General features: G+C 41.7%; 1 protein-coding gene across 3 annotated transcripts in view; it reads left to right on the top strand.

The window, feature by feature from the left end:
- Positions 1 to 15,275, top strand: part of LOC106808674 (pyruvate dehydrogenase phosphatase regulatory subunit, mitochondrial-like) — a 26,623-nt gene extending 11,348 nt beyond the window's left edge. Inside the window, exons 3-20 of one of the 3 annotated variants that reach the window (XM_014811499.1) lie at positions 4,049 to 4,179; positions 4,736 to 4,817; positions 5,241 to 5,322; positions 5,708 to 5,789; positions 6,009 to 6,073; positions 6,311 to 6,428; positions 6,808 to 6,960; positions 7,575 to 7,699; positions 9,244 to 9,436; positions 9,996 to 10,148; positions 10,651 to 10,805; positions 11,114 to 11,262; positions 11,747 to 11,954; positions 12,562 to 12,651; positions 13,177 to 13,356; positions 13,731 to 13,864; positions 14,087 to 14,157; positions 14,619 to 15,275. In XM_014811499.1, the coding sequence (XP_014666985.1) occupies positions 4,049 to 4,179; positions 4,736 to 4,817; positions 5,241 to 5,322; positions 5,708 to 5,789; positions 6,009 to 6,073; positions 6,311 to 6,428; positions 6,808 to 6,960; positions 7,575 to 7,699; positions 9,244 to 9,436; positions 9,996 to 10,148; positions 10,651 to 10,805; positions 11,114 to 11,262; positions 11,747 to 11,954; positions 12,562 to 12,651; positions 13,177 to 13,356; positions 13,731 to 13,864; positions 14,087 to 14,157; positions 14,619 to 14,818 (2,371 nt within the window). In that variant the 3' untranslated portion in view covers positions 14,819 to 15,275. Of the gene's footprint in view, positions 1 to 4,048; positions 4,180 to 4,735; positions 4,818 to 5,240; positions 5,323 to 5,707; positions 5,790 to 6,008; positions 6,131 to 6,310; positions 6,429 to 6,807; positions 6,961 to 7,574; positions 7,700 to 8,110; positions 8,304 to 8,863; positions 9,017 to 9,243; positions 9,437 to 9,995; positions 10,149 to 10,650; positions 10,806 to 11,113; positions 11,263 to 11,746; positions 11,955 to 12,561; positions 12,652 to 13,176; positions 13,357 to 13,730; positions 13,865 to 14,086; positions 14,158 to 14,618 lie in introns of all 3 variants that reach the window. The other 2 variants (XM_014811497.1, XM_014811498.1) reach the window with 2 other exon arrangements.

Genomic DNA, 15,275 nt, shown 5'->3' with positions numbered 1-15,275 from the left:
TTATGTGTCACGCTGTGCGCGCATTGGCGCGGCGTGCTGTTTACAGTTTGAAACGCTTTCAAGTTGCCTGTTGCCCTACCACCATTCCTGTTCCAATAGCCCCACAATCATCATTCCATCGCTCCGTTTGTACGATGATACAGAACAGAAGTGCAATCACGCCACCACCGCCACCACAACACACGCGCCTGCTGTGCAGACTCCACCATCTGTGCTGTTATGACGAACCACTTGTTTCTAGAAATAATGACATGACATAGACGCAGCAGTACCGTGATGCTACCTTAAACTGTTATAGGCACGTAAAAACATATCATTACACTAGAAATGCCGTGAAAAACTCAGGGGAGAGTTTGAGGATATATCTGTAGTAACGTTAGTACTGAGTTTTGATGCCAAAAAAAAATTACAAAAATAAGCTTTACAACGTATTAATTTTCAAGAGATTCGTGACGTAGTCAATAAAAAGCAGATTTACTTTTACTATAATTAGAAACTTACCATACTTAGCACAAGCTGATCCCGTGTTTACCGAGAGAACAACTAAACCTCATGATTGTGCACTTGCAGTAGGGAATGCCTGCTCACTAGCAGGGTCACCGATAACATCGCCGGTACCTTGTAAACAAACACATTCCGTCTTTATCAGGCATACTTACTTGGAGAACAAACATTGATCACATCAGCGCATATAATGTCAATTGCAGTGGAGACACGCTTTAAAAAAACATCAAACAGCACATTTGGGATGCTGTATTGCAGCTGTTGCAATGGCTGCAACAATAATTAGTGCTTTGTAAGTGCCGTTGCAGTGCCTATTAATCATCTCATTAGCCTCTGACTGTGTTGTCATTTTTGATGTGTCACATAGTCCATTAGAAACTATGTGTCTAACATCATTAATTATGAGCCACGTAGGTGTGAATTCTCACTATGCAGAACTCTTAGTTATGCTGAGAGCGATTTGTTTTAGACTCGAAATTAAGATAGAATACAAGTCTTTATGGGTTGACCACTCGAACGTCCATGGGCAAGGTCCACAGGTTGGGCTTGACCTACCGAACTAGCTATCAAATAACTATAACATTTTGTCAAACATAACAGGAGTTACCGCCTGTTGACCTGTTGTCATCTGAAAAGGGTATGATATATATATAGCAGTCTAAAAAGATTTAAATGCACTCAAGTGTTACTGTCTCGACAGTCGCATGTGTAGCTAAATATATAGACACATGACACATACAATAATATAGACATACAGATATGTGTATATAGATATACACATGACACATAAATATATAGACACATGACATAATACACTGACACATAATATACACTGACACTATATATTTATGTGTCAGTGTGCGCGCAATGGCGGCGGCGTGTGTTTACAGTTGAAACGCTTCAAGTGCCTGTGGGTTAGGCGTTCATAGGAAACAAGTCATGACTTGATGCTTCCACTATCGGGTTGAATTCGACTGTCATTGAACCAGTTGTAGAATATCACACGTGCACGCACGCACGTGCATGAGGGAATGCACACTTTAGATCAAGGGAATATGCGTGTTATCACAAAGAGGGAGACTGCTTTGGATTTCAAGACCAAGTGTAGCAATAACACATGAGTAGTGACATCCAGAGTTATATCATTATCGTGATAGCTGCTGCAGATTACGGTGGAATAGCAATTTAAAACACTGGAAGCAGTACGTATTGGTTTTGTGGGCGAGTTTCTGTATTTTGAGTAGAATGCTAAAATTTTGCCGATATTTTGAATTAAAAGTATGCTCAATAATTATATTCTGCTCATTTTGAGCAGAATTTTCAGGGAGATTGTACACATAAATCACTGACGTCAAGACAGGGTATTTCGTCAACAAAATGACTGGATTCACGTTATTTTTTCCCCTTAACAATTTATTGCCTTTCACTGGTGCTCGTAGGGTCTATGTCCCCCTGACCTCTGTTTGACCTCGCTCGTTTAGCTATTTCTGACTAACCCTAACCCTAACCCTAATCCTAACCCTAACCCTAACCCTAACCCTATATATATTATATATTATATATATATATATATTAGTCAGAAATAGCTAAACGAGCGAGGTCAAACAGAGGTCAAGGGGACATAGACCTTATCTGCTTCACTGGTTGACACAAAATGCTGTAGTATTTATGTATGTGTGTGATCAGCCTGGCCTATCACCCTGGATGTGGTTCAGCCTATCCATGCACTTACATGAGGTTTAGTGAGATCCAGGGTTTTACGTGGGCCGTAGTATCAGCAGGAACATATTTATAGATCTATACATGTATATTTATATCCTGTATAGATAATATCTATACATCAAGGTTCTCCAAGAGCACTTATAGCCTGGCGGCCCGCTATCGTCGAGCCCCGCCATCCTAAAATGCACGCTAAATATCAAAGCCGTCATCACAAGGAGTTCAAACAATTAATACACGTTGGTCTCGATGCTACGGGTACGGCAGTCTCACACACAAGTACAAACAGTCACCCTATCCCTATCCCTATCACTAACCCTAACACTAACTATAAACCGACTCGGCTATCTTATATACGCGTGTTATAGTACCAAAATTAATCTATGGTTTATAACCTTTGCTTTAAATATTTTGCATCTGAACTGACAATCAATCCCAACCAACTGGTGTAGGCTAGCTGGCCCAATAATGTTCATTTTCATACTTCAAATCCGAGTGTTTTCTAGCTCATCAAGAAATCTTAATCGTGAATTAAATCGTGAATTAATTTCCAACGCCATTATTACGGGGCAGGTAACCCAGTCTAACACGAGGTAGAGTAGACTGGTACACTTACCGACCACTCCTGCCATTGTCAATGGTGACAAATTTTTTAAAATTTATTTATGAGAGGTGAACTCGATTTGGAACGAGCAAACCAGCAAGTTCACCCCTACATTTTGGTATTTTTATTCCATTAATTATTTTGAATTTTCCGATGGCTTTGCCCATGCAAAACAAACTATTTTCACCCCACATGCAGTGCTTCAAATTTACACACAGAGTGTCCCAGATTGCATCTCAGAGCTTCTACTCAGAGCTTGGAGAACCCTGTAATCTATACAGGATACAAGTATACATGTATAGATCTACATGTATAGCCTTGACCTACTAATACCATTAAACATATATTATATGTTTAATGGTATTAGTAGGTCAAGGCTCGAAAAATCTGCAGAACCATTTTTCTAAATATTGGGCACACACTTATTTTGCGGTTTCTCTGCAAAAGAGGTTGGAATTAACGTGCATTATTTGCCTAATTTTTGCATTGTTTAAGTATATACAGGAATATTCCAACTGTGACTCGAAGTTTGAAAATAGGATGCTGCTTTTAATTTTTTTTTTGCTATGAGAGTTGGTTTAAAGAGGAAGTTTTATCTTTTTATTAACCTACTCCATTAGGTATCTCACCTAGTTTCTCACATAGCTATGTGGCAGAACAGTTGTACATGCATTTAAGTAGGTGACCTTGAAAGAGCGTCTTGTTTGCGCCGGTTTATCTCTCAACATTTAGGATTATGTCAGAAGGTGTGCGAAAGTGGTGCACGTGTGTGGTTACCTAGAGCAGTCAGAAATACGCGACTCAAGTGCACTTGCATTGCACCTGGTTATGAAGTGAGATTGTATGGCAACAAAAAACTCGGCTGGAAAGGTGGGCCGTACAATGATCCCTCTACCCTTTGCATGGGTCGAAATCATAAGGGGCCCGTGGGCCCGATGCCTTTATTTGAGGCTGAGACCTGACATTTCTAATACTAGCAGGCCTGGCGGGCTCGTAGGAAATGCACGGCTGAAGGAAAGTGCCAGCGAGGATGAAAAGTTACCGCAGTATTGCTCACTTGTGTCAAGTTGGGCACAACAGCGACCCGGGTTCTGTAATTTGTCTGGCGGGCGTGTAAAATCCCTTACCTGCAGGTCCGGCCGGCCTGTAAATTTTCAAACTAATTTCTACCCCTGCTCTGTTATACTCACTCAGGTAAATCTGCTCCCTTCTCGCACGCAGGCTGTCATGCGGCACCTCATGGCACGCCGCTGGACTTGTCGGTCAAATCAAGGCTGGCATAGCGGAATCGAAACTCGCGCAGTACTCGCGTGAACTGTACAAGAAGTTTGAAGAGGAGGGTCACGCGACAGGTGAGGGGTTGGCTGCACAACATAAAATCAGTCGTTAAGTGTTTGCCCTGTCGAAATTACATTGTTTTTTAATGTACGTAAATTCAAATTTAACTTGATTTAATTGATAAAGAGATCTTGAGTTTGGTATAACACCGCCACCATGTACCATATGCACATTTAATGCCAATGTTAAAGAGCGTACCGCAGTGAAGACGAAATAAACTGAGCTTTAGTGCTGGAGCAACATTGATGATATATCTTAATTTACAAATTTCGTGGTGTGTGATCAATCATATAGATGGGTTAACCTCTACGTAGTCATGTCAATGTAGTGGAAAACATTAGCATATATGTTGGAGTGCCCAATAATACAGTGTAATATATTGGAATCGGGATAAAAAATACACGGGAGCGATGAGCGATTCGCTCTTCAAACTTCCGAAATCGCTCCCGTGAGGCTCAAAATAGCTCCCGTAAAAATGTTGACGAGAGCTATTTTTCCCACAGACTTTTAATGAGCTCACGTGAAAAAAAAGAAATTTTTCACCTGATTGGAATGTATGTATATGTATAGGTTGGAAACAATGTGGCAGCTTAAGTGTGGCGAGAACCAAAGACAGACTTATCACCTATCACGGGATCGTCACACGTGGAAAGTTAGTGATTTGTTTGATCTCATTCTGGAACTACACAATTAAGTATTCTTACAGTATGAACATATGTAGTATAAGAATGTATATTATTATATGATTTGATTATTTATATAAATATGATTAAAGGATATTATAAAATGTTTCTAGCTGTGTACGGGGTACGTGTCACTAGCTTAAGTCACTTACATACATACACTACAGGCTAAATATTTTATACATGCTATTAACTATCAATCAGTTGCATTTGACTAGCTAAAGATGTCATACCTGCATTTCTATATGCATCGTATATATTACTTGCTATAGCTGGAGTATAATGCTGTTGTCTGGTTTGCTGCTTAGTATATATTGCTAGTTAGAACGAGAGACACTCGTGCTTTATGTTAGTGACAGGGACTGATAAGTAGATGCTACTACATGTTATAGGTTGCTGAGGATAGGAGCGGAACTCATCACACCTAGTGAAGCCAAGAAACTTGCTCCTATCATTCGCGATGATGACATAGAGGTTTGTTACAATCTACCGGTATCACGCGGTGTTGAACTTAATTTCTTTTTCATGTCACCCTAATCCTATGCTATCCTATGCGGATACGTATTGTCTGCTAAGGTTGTATGGTACATTCCACACTTTCTTATATATATTGTATACTACTTATACATACTTATAAATATATATATACATATATATGTTTCAGCTGTGTTATAAGTACATCTTATTAAGTTGCTCGCCAAGGTACAAATAAAGAATTATTTTAAAGATGACCTAATAATAGAAGACAAGGTACTCAAGAGATAGTAGCAGAGACAGTGATCTTCTTGTATGTTTAATCAAGACATTTCTGTTCTGCATTTAGCACACACGTGTGCATTAAACTTGTTTATTTCATCAGGGTGCATTGTGGACACCTTCGGATGGCGTTGTGAGTCCGTCGGACCTTGTCGCAACATTTGCGAGGTTGGCCCGGAAAAATGGCAAGTCTTCCACCTCACCGAGAGAAAACCGATTGCTCTAACTTCATAGTAAATGTACAATAACATGTATTTTAAGGCATATAACTGTTGGTAGAATAGCATAAACGTATGAACAATCAGCTCAGTGAAGAGTATTACAACTATTTTACAATGTGTAATGAAACTACAAGTACTTAATCTAGCAGACGATATGAATCGCTGGACTCTGAATGCTTGCAGGCGGGGAGATCATAGAAGGTTGCCGGGTGGAGAATGTCCTCACAAAGAACCTGAGGGTTGACAAGGTGCAGACGAATCACGGCACAATAGAGTGCGAATACTTCGTGAACTGCGCGGGCATGGTACGTCGTCAAACCTGCTTTGTTTTGTGTCTTGTTTTACAATTTTCAGTCAGTATTTGTTAGACTCAACGTTGGAGATTACCTAAGCAGATAACGTTGTGTAGTAAGAGCACAGATGGGCAGGTGTTTGTATGAAGAGTACGGCCAACGTGTATACAGCATCATTTGTTTGTGCTGCAGTGGTCACATCAGCTTGCTAGGTACATGACTCAGACTAAGAAGATACGTGTGCCCGTTCATCCAACAGAACACTTCTATGTAGTCACGAAGCCTTTTGGAATCGATAATATGCTTCCGGGTAAGTATGCTACGTAGTAAGAACATCAAGACATTTTGTATTTATACTTCTAATATAAATGGTAAATGTCTATATTCTATATTGTGCTATTCTCTTGTACAAATTTTGCCTTCATGATAAAGCATGAGATAGGAGAAATTGATAAGATAGGGCCTATCAATAGGTGACTGCTCCACTGATGTAAATACGTCGTACGGGTATGTTGCAATTTTACCGATTTCTAAAGTTTGATGAACTTGCCCGATATTCTGAGTGTTGGAGCGTGCGAGGGGAAACGAAATTGGAAAGCGAGTGTAGACACATTGCTCAAAACAAAGCCAGCCCCTCTAACCTTTAACGGAGCCTCTAACCGCCTTTGTGTCCTCCTCCCTGCTCACAGTGATTCGCGACCATGATGGTCAGATTTACATGAGAGAGTGGTCGGGCGGCCTGCTGGCCGGTGGCTTCGAGACGGTGGCCAAGCCCGTCTTTCACGACATGGTGCCGAAGGATTTCGAATTTCAACTGCTGCCGGAGGACTGGGATCACTTCCGTACGTATGGGCTTCACAGTGTTCGGAGGCATCACGGATAACACAAGTGCAAGCTCTCTAATGGTGTGGCTGCTGTAATTCAGTGGTGTAATTAATGTGTGTAAAATAATATTTCTTACAACCAACGCGTAATAGATTTGGATTTTCCTGGGTTGGTTTGCTGCAAGTGCAAAATGTTTGCTTGCATGTGGGTTGCCTGGCAAACAGCCGTGTGATCGAGCGATAGTGCCATAGGTAACTGCCTGATAAATATATACAAGCTAAAAGTGAACAACAAAAAATAGATATGCATAGCAGAAATCCTGGACCAGCCTGCTGCAAGTACGAAATGTTGGCTTGCCTATGGGTTGCTCATTAGGCAGTTGTGTAACCGATTTGTGTAAATTAACAAAAAATGATATACAGTGTAGCCCGTTATAACGCGATGGTTGGGGTCCATAAAATGTCATCGCGAAAAAAGCGGGGTCGCGCTAAAGCGGGGTTATATATATATATGTGGCTATATAAGAGCAAAAAAAAGGGGGTCCAACGACTCGTCGCTTTATATCCGAATTCGCGTTAAATCGGGGCGCGTAAAATTGGGGTTCCACTGTACTTCTGTTTGCTTCGCACAGAGGAGCAGCTGCAGGCCGTGATGCACCGCATCCCGACGTTTAAGGATGCGCAGCTGCGTCACATGACCAACGGTCCGGAGAGCTTCACGCCCGACGGAAAGATGGTCTTTGGGGAAGCGCCGGAGGTAATCTATAGTAGTAATATCCAAACTATAACGAAACTGTATCCAAACTATATCCAAACTATATCCAAACTATATCCAAACTATAACCAAACTATATATAGCCATCCTATATCCAAACTATATCCAATGATAGCATTTAATTGCATTATAATTTGGTCTTGTTTACGACTTTTCATTTTACGACCCTGTTTTACTGGACCCTAACCCTCTTGTAAAATGGGACATACCTGTATAGTTATATCCCTGTTGTATGCAGTATACAGTTATAGACTGAATTGTGTATTCCTCCTGCGTGGGTAGATTGACATATAGTATATAAAAATATATAGTATATAGTTATATCACTGGTGTACGCAGTATATTTGTTATATCCCTTAATATACCTACGGTGTATTATTCCTGTGTGGGTAGATTGACAACTACATCGTGGCAACCGGAATGAACTCTCAAGGCATCATGATGGCAGGCGGCATCGGCCGGGCGACAGCCGAGCTGATAGTGGATGGGGAGTCGAGCGTGGACCTGTGGCAGCACGACGTGAAACGCTTCCTCGACCTTCACAACAACCGCAAGTTTCTCAAGGACAGGGTGACGGAAATCGTCGGTAGGTCGGCACTGACACCTGTGGCGTCTTTACACCTGTGTTGGGGGGGGGGAGAGGTACAAACGTTACGTGTGCGCGTGTACAAGTATTAAAGTATAGGTACGTGTTCATACAATGTTGAGGAGAAATCTATTGTAAATATGATGAGATTGGTTAATGTGCCACGATTGTATCTGAGGAACATGCTGCTAAGAGCATTGCACGTGTGGACGCACGGACTACGTTTAAATATACATATTTGATACATTTACAGACATTGCATTCAGTGCCTCAGATACATTATTTCACATTGGGCCAATTAGAAAACGATGTTATTGAGAAAGTGACGAGAGAGATTGACCCAATTCGCCTTTTTAACATAATTAAATTGCTGGTAAGTCTACGAAATTCACCCCCCCCCCAAACACACACAAAGTAGCTGTTTCCGTTTTGTGTGTAGATCGTTTGTTATCTATCAACTATAGTACTTATCCACGCATTCTTACGGACTTGAGTCAACCTAGACAGATATGTGGTTGTAGTATAGCGTAACACTTGCTTTGTATGTGAATGCTCTTCAGGTAAACACTACTTATTGAATTATCCACTATCGGACCACATCACCAGCCGAAATCTGAGGACCTCGTCGCTCTACTCGTGTCTACAGGCGTGTGGCGCCATCTATGGGCAGTCCTGCGGCTATGAGCGACCAATGTGGTTTGACTGTGACTCAGGTATGACACAGTGAAAATCTGTGTGCAGAATCGTGAATAGAGTTATATGCATTCGGCTAGATTGAACCACTAGGTATACAGGTATAGGTGCATTTGAAAAATGTAGCTGTTAATAGTAATACTTATAGTATATAAAAATATATAGTATATAGTTATATCACTGGTGTATGCAGTATATTTGTTATATCCCCTAATATACCTACGGTGTATTATTCCTGTGTGGGTAGATTGACAACTACATCGTGGCGACCGGAATGAACTCTCAAGGCATCACGATGGCGGGCGGCATCGGCCGGGCGACAGCCGAGCTGATAGTGGACGGGGAGTCGAGCGTGGACCTGTGGCAGCACGACGTGAAACGCTTCCTCGACCTTCACAACAACCGCAAGTTTCTCAAGGACAGGGTGACGGAAATCGTCGGTAGGTCGGCACTGACACCTGTGGCGTCTTTACACCTGTGTTGGGGGGGGGGGGGGTACAAACGTTATGTGGGCGCGTGTACAAGTAATAAAGTATAGGTACGTGTCCATACAATGTTGAGGAGAAATCTATTGTAAATATGATGAGATTGGTTAATGTGCCACGATTGTATCTGAGGAACATGCTGCTAAGAGCATTGCACATGTGGACGCACGGACTACGTTTAAATATACATATTTGATACATTTACAGACATTGCATTCAGTGCCTCAGATACATTATTTCACATTGGGCCAATTAGAAAACGATGTTATTGAGAAAGTGACGAGAGAGATTGACCCAATTCGCCTTTTTAACATAATTAAATTGCTGGTAAGTCTACGAAATTCACCCCCCCCCCAAACACACACAAAGTAGCTGTTTCCGTTTTGTGTGTAGATCGTTTGTTATCTATCAACTATAGTACTTATCCACGCATTCTTATGGACTTAAGTTAACCTAGACAGATATGTGGTTGTAGTATAGCGTAATACTTGCTTTGTATGTGAATGCTCTTCAGGTAAACACTACTTATTGAATTATCCACTATCGGACCACATCACCAGCCGAAATCTGAGGACCTCGTCGCTCTACTCGTGTCTACAGGCGTGTGGCGCCATCTATGGGCAGTCCTGCGGCTATGAGCGACCAATGTGGTTTGACTGTGACTCAGGTATGACACAGTGAAAATGTGTGTGCAGAATCGTGAATAGTGTTGTATGCATTCGGCTAGATTGAACCACTAGGTATACAGGTATAGGTGCATTTGAAAAATGTAGCTGTTAATAGTATTACTTATTATTTATTAATATGTTAATGCTATATATATATATATATATATATATTTATACATATAGGTAAAATTTATTCTCAAGAGTAGTAACGTTTTTACACGTTTCACGCACACACCTGAGGAAAATGGTGAAATCCAAGTGCAACGGCACTTTTTTGGTGGTAAAATATTCTTACCGACATAATGAATTTGGATTGTTGATAACCTGTATTTTCTATACACGCACGCATACACACATGCACACGCACGCATGCACGCATGCACACGTACGCACATGCACACGCACACACACATGCACACACATGCAATCACTCGCATGCACGCAAGCTCACTCATATGTATTGAAGTAATCGTGCCATCTGTTGAATCGTGTTGTTTGCAGATAACGTACTAGAATCGGACCGCTCCTTCCTATACCAGACCGACCTGACGTTCAGGAAGCCTGTGTGGTTTGATGCTGTTCGTGAGGAGTACATGGCATGCAGGCAGGGGGTCGCTCTCATAGACATGTCATCCTTCACAAAGTTTGAGCTGAAGGTATGAACTTACTATATTTACTAGCTGAGAATAGAGAGTTTCAGTCACTAGTATATATGTCAGGAGAGAGTGCCAGTAGCATTAACTTGGCTGGAGAATGGAAAATGGAATTTTGAACGGAATGGAAGAATTTACATTAGAAAACAATTATTCTCGAGAGAGATAGGGCATAGCTGGAAGGGAGTTGCTGGACCTGGTATATCATGTATATATACTAAATCAAAATGTGCTGGTAACACATACACAGTACATACATGTTCACACCTGTGATGTGTGCTAGCTGTTTCTTTATATCTGTTTCTAAACAGTCTGCAGGCAGAGAGGTGGTGGACTTCCTACAAAGACTCTGTTCAAATGACGTCGATATCCCAGTGGGTCATGTTATCCACACAGGCATGCAGAACTATCACGGTGGCTATGAGAACGACTGCAGTATAGTACGCATGGCTGAAAACGAGTAAGCCTTCGTGCTTTTCACCAAATCATTCTAATTTCTTCTATTTATCATTGCTATCCTGTTATGCTTCTTCCCCTCCTCCTACTCCTCCTCCTCCTTCCCCTCCTCTGCCTCCTCCCCCTATTCCTGGTATTCCTTTTATTACCTTCCCCTCCACTGACTCTTCGTTGTCCTCCACAGATATTTCGTCATCTTTTTTTTCATTGTCCACAGATATTTCGTCATCTTTTTTTTCATTTTCCTCCACAGATATTTCATCATCTTTTTTACGTTCTACTCCACGATAATTTCATCATATACTTTTCATTGTCTACAGATATTTGGTCATCTCTTTTTCATCTTCCACAGATATTTCGTCATCTCTTTTTCGTCGTTCTCCACAGATATTTCTTCATATCTTTTCCGTTGTACTCCACACAGGTATTTCGTCGTATATTTTTCGTTCGCCACAGATATTTCCTCACATCTTTTTCATCGTCCACAGATACTTCGTCATCTCGCCGTCCATCCAGCAGACGCGCTGCATGAAGTGGCTCCGGCGCCACCTGCCGGAGGACGGTTCGGTGAACGCCAACGACGTGTCGTCGATGTACACATCGCTGAACATCCTCGGCGACAAATCGCGCGACGTCATGTCCCGTCTCACGGAGTCGTCCATGCTGCCGGCCGACTTCCCTTACTTCCGCTGCAGGGTGCGTGCCGTCTGCTTTACTAAACCAGTGGCTCCCCCTCTATGCGATAATTTTCGCATAGCTCTATTCATAGTCATTATTCGCATAGTCATTATTCATCGCTGGCAGGGCCGTAGCTACCATTAGGCAATAGGAGGCAAATGCCTCCTACAAAATTTCCCCTAAGCGGGCCCCATACCCCACACTTTATTGGCTCGCTTCGCTCCTTGTTCTATAACTCACAACATTTGCCTCCTACAAAATTTACCTCTGGCTATGGCCCTGAGATTCGCTGGCATTACTAATCTATTACTAAACTACTCGCCCAGCTCTATTCGGTTACGTATATAATTGCAAGAAGTTGATCGCCATGCAAGAACCCATGTGGTTTTTGCAGAAACAATTGTAGTTTATACTGTTCATACTAGAGTGGGGCGAAGAAAGTGTCGCCTGATTTCATGAACCAAAAGTATATCTCGGTAGCCTTGCTTGGTGAATTGCTTCGATATTTCAAGAGCACTTGATAGGATCCCCATTTGATTATGCACTTTTATTATTATTGTGTATTATAAGAATTTTCAAATGTGTCACTGAGATCTCCTTAATCTTACTTTTCCTTGTTCTTTAGGTGATAGATATAGGCTATGCAACAGGCGTGATTGCGCTGAGCATATCCCATGCTGGAGAACTAGGATGGGTTCTCTATATTCCTAACGAGGTACTGTTAGTGTTACTCTGTGTTCGCTCATGATTTGCATCAGTATGTAAAATGACTTTTGAATTTATAATACAATATAATACACTGGGAAGTAATTAGCAAGGGTCAAAAGTAATTAGCAAGCGATTGACCTTTATTTCTACGCGCGAATGTATCGCAGTTGTAGCACTTCACTCGAGAATGTGCAACCCAAGCATTTTAAGAAGGTCAACCTGGAAATTCTAGTGCTAGGTCTTCCTCGTGCTAGATGAAAATAGACAACGATGTTTACACGATTATTAGGAAGCACTGTTGCTTGTATACAAAGTAGATATGATAAGCATGTGCAAAACCCCTTTATGTCACCTAATATTAGATAGCCTTGCACGTATTGAATCCCACTACTGAATATAACCCAGTACTGAGTATGAACAGGATATATGGGAAAAAACGCAATGTTTTCGTTTGGCAAATTTTTTTACATATAGCGGTGAAAATAAATATTAATCGCGTACTTTTCTTTTTCCATTCTGGGACGCATCGTAGTACGCGCTACACATCTACAACCGACTGCTGGATGTTGGTAAGCACTATGGCATCAAGCACGCTGGCTACCTCGCTCTGCGCTCACTCAGGGTGGAGAAGTTGTTTGCTCATTGGGGTCAGGACCTCACACCAGCCACCACACCTCTCGAAGCTGGAAGGGCCTTCCGCGTGAAATTCGACGTGAGTCGCGCCGGAAGTTAGAAGAAATGACTTCTATTCTTCCAAGCGTGTTAATGCGTCAGACATCGTGTGTGGCTATTGTTACCTCCGCCCAACAGTGTGTTCGTGTGTTCGAGTGTTAGTGTGTTAGTGTGTTCGCGCGATCGATATTAGCACGTCAGCCAGCGAGCCAGCGAGCCAGCCAGCGCAGCGAGCCAGCAAGCGTGTACAGGTAGGCATTCTGTTCTCTGTTTGCAGATATATCCTGCAAAGGTCAAGGTTAAAGGGCCTATAGATTTGTGTTTCAGACAAACGCTCTGTTATTACCTGGTGTATGTGGAGTCTTGTACCTTTGGTCACAATTTGCATCAGCTGTTATTTTTACGAAATTGCAGAAAGATTTCATTGGAAAGGAAGCTCTGTTGCATCAGAAAAAGGAGGGCGTTTGCAAACGTCTCGTGCAGCTACAGATCAACAAGCACGACCTGGAGAATGATATCTGGCCATGGGGCGGCGAAGCTTTCTATAGGTAGTTGTCATGGCAATGATAATACTCGCCCATCCTCAGTGCAGATACCTATTTTGTTAAAATAAATTTGGATTTTGCACAGTGTGCATGATGATGGCGGATGTGTTAGCATCTTGGCAGTAATTTTTGCAATATCTCAGCAAGGAAATGTGTGGTGTTCACAAATGGAACATATAGTCACACCTATACATAAGGGTGTCTCTTTGTGTCTCTTTCTTGCAGGAATGGCAAACTGTGTGGCACAGCAACATCTGCTGCCTATGGCTATACGCTCAACAAACAGTGCCTCATCGGTGAGTGTGTCTATAGGGCTAATATATAGGGTATCTATATCTAATAGGGCCCAGCCTTGGTGGTGGCTTCAGTGATGTCCTGCTCAAGATGGTCAAATGTTATCCCCATCTGTTTATGAATAGGCATTAGTGAGTGATTGATGATTTATTACTGGATATAGTAAAATTAAGTTTGCCCTTAGCTTGTTGACAATTCGTTAACAAATTATTCGTGGGTGACACGTTTAGCTGCGTGCATATCAGTATATGTTCATCAGTTTGATAGTGCTGCCATCTGTTGGTATGCCGTCATCATCTATTGTTAGATGACAAACATGAACGAAGAATTAGCCTGATGCCACTGTGCATGAGCTAACAGCTTACATATAGTAGCCAGTATCCAGCATCATAGAGTTATGTGTTATGAACACACGTTTATAGCCGCTCTGCTGACAGCTTACGAGCGTGCTGCATTGTTGTAGGGTACGTACACGACACGGATGAGGAAACTGGACAGCTGAGGCCGATTGAGAACGACTTCATACTAAAGAATGCCGAGTTTGAAGTGGAGATCGCCGGTAAACGCTTTCCGGCGAAAGCGCTCATATATTCACCGAAACTTGTCTCGATGACAACAGCCACTAGTCAGTATACTGCCACGCAGCCGTGGTCCAGAAATTGATTCCTTGTTGTAGATGTAAATGTCTTATAGCTGATAGTGCGTGGCAACCTGTCGTCTATCAGTGAGTGCTGTTCATATTATGCTATTCAGTCGATTGTTTAGCCATGATATGAATTTGACGCTGTGTAAAGCAATACAGTTCATATTAATACAACATGGCTACCAGACTGCCAGATTCTTACTATAGCATGTCGAACAGATATAGATCTTTAGACGCATATAATAACGGTTTTATGTTGGACATATATGCATGTTGTAGGATGGAATTTAATTAATATAACACCAGGGAAATATTTATCTTATTTAGATGTATTTCAGTTAACACCGAGTGAACTGACGAATGTGGTGGAACCATGCAGTAGCAACTGGCTTCACGTACAGTTAAATTGACTACTTGTAAAAATTGTGTTGCCATTTTTTACATTAAAAGTAAGTACTCAGTAAAATTCTTACCTGA

Source organism: Priapulus caudatus, unplaced genomic scaffold (genome assembly GCF_000485595.1).
Source record: "Priapulus caudatus unplaced genomic scaffold, Priapulus_caudatus-5.0.1 Scaffold295, whole genome shotgun sequence".
Lineage (NCBI taxonomy): Eukaryota > Metazoa > Priapulida > Priapulimorpha > Priapulimorphida > Priapulidae > Priapulus > Priapulus caudatus.
This window is presented reverse-complemented; position numbering and strand designations above follow the sequence as displayed.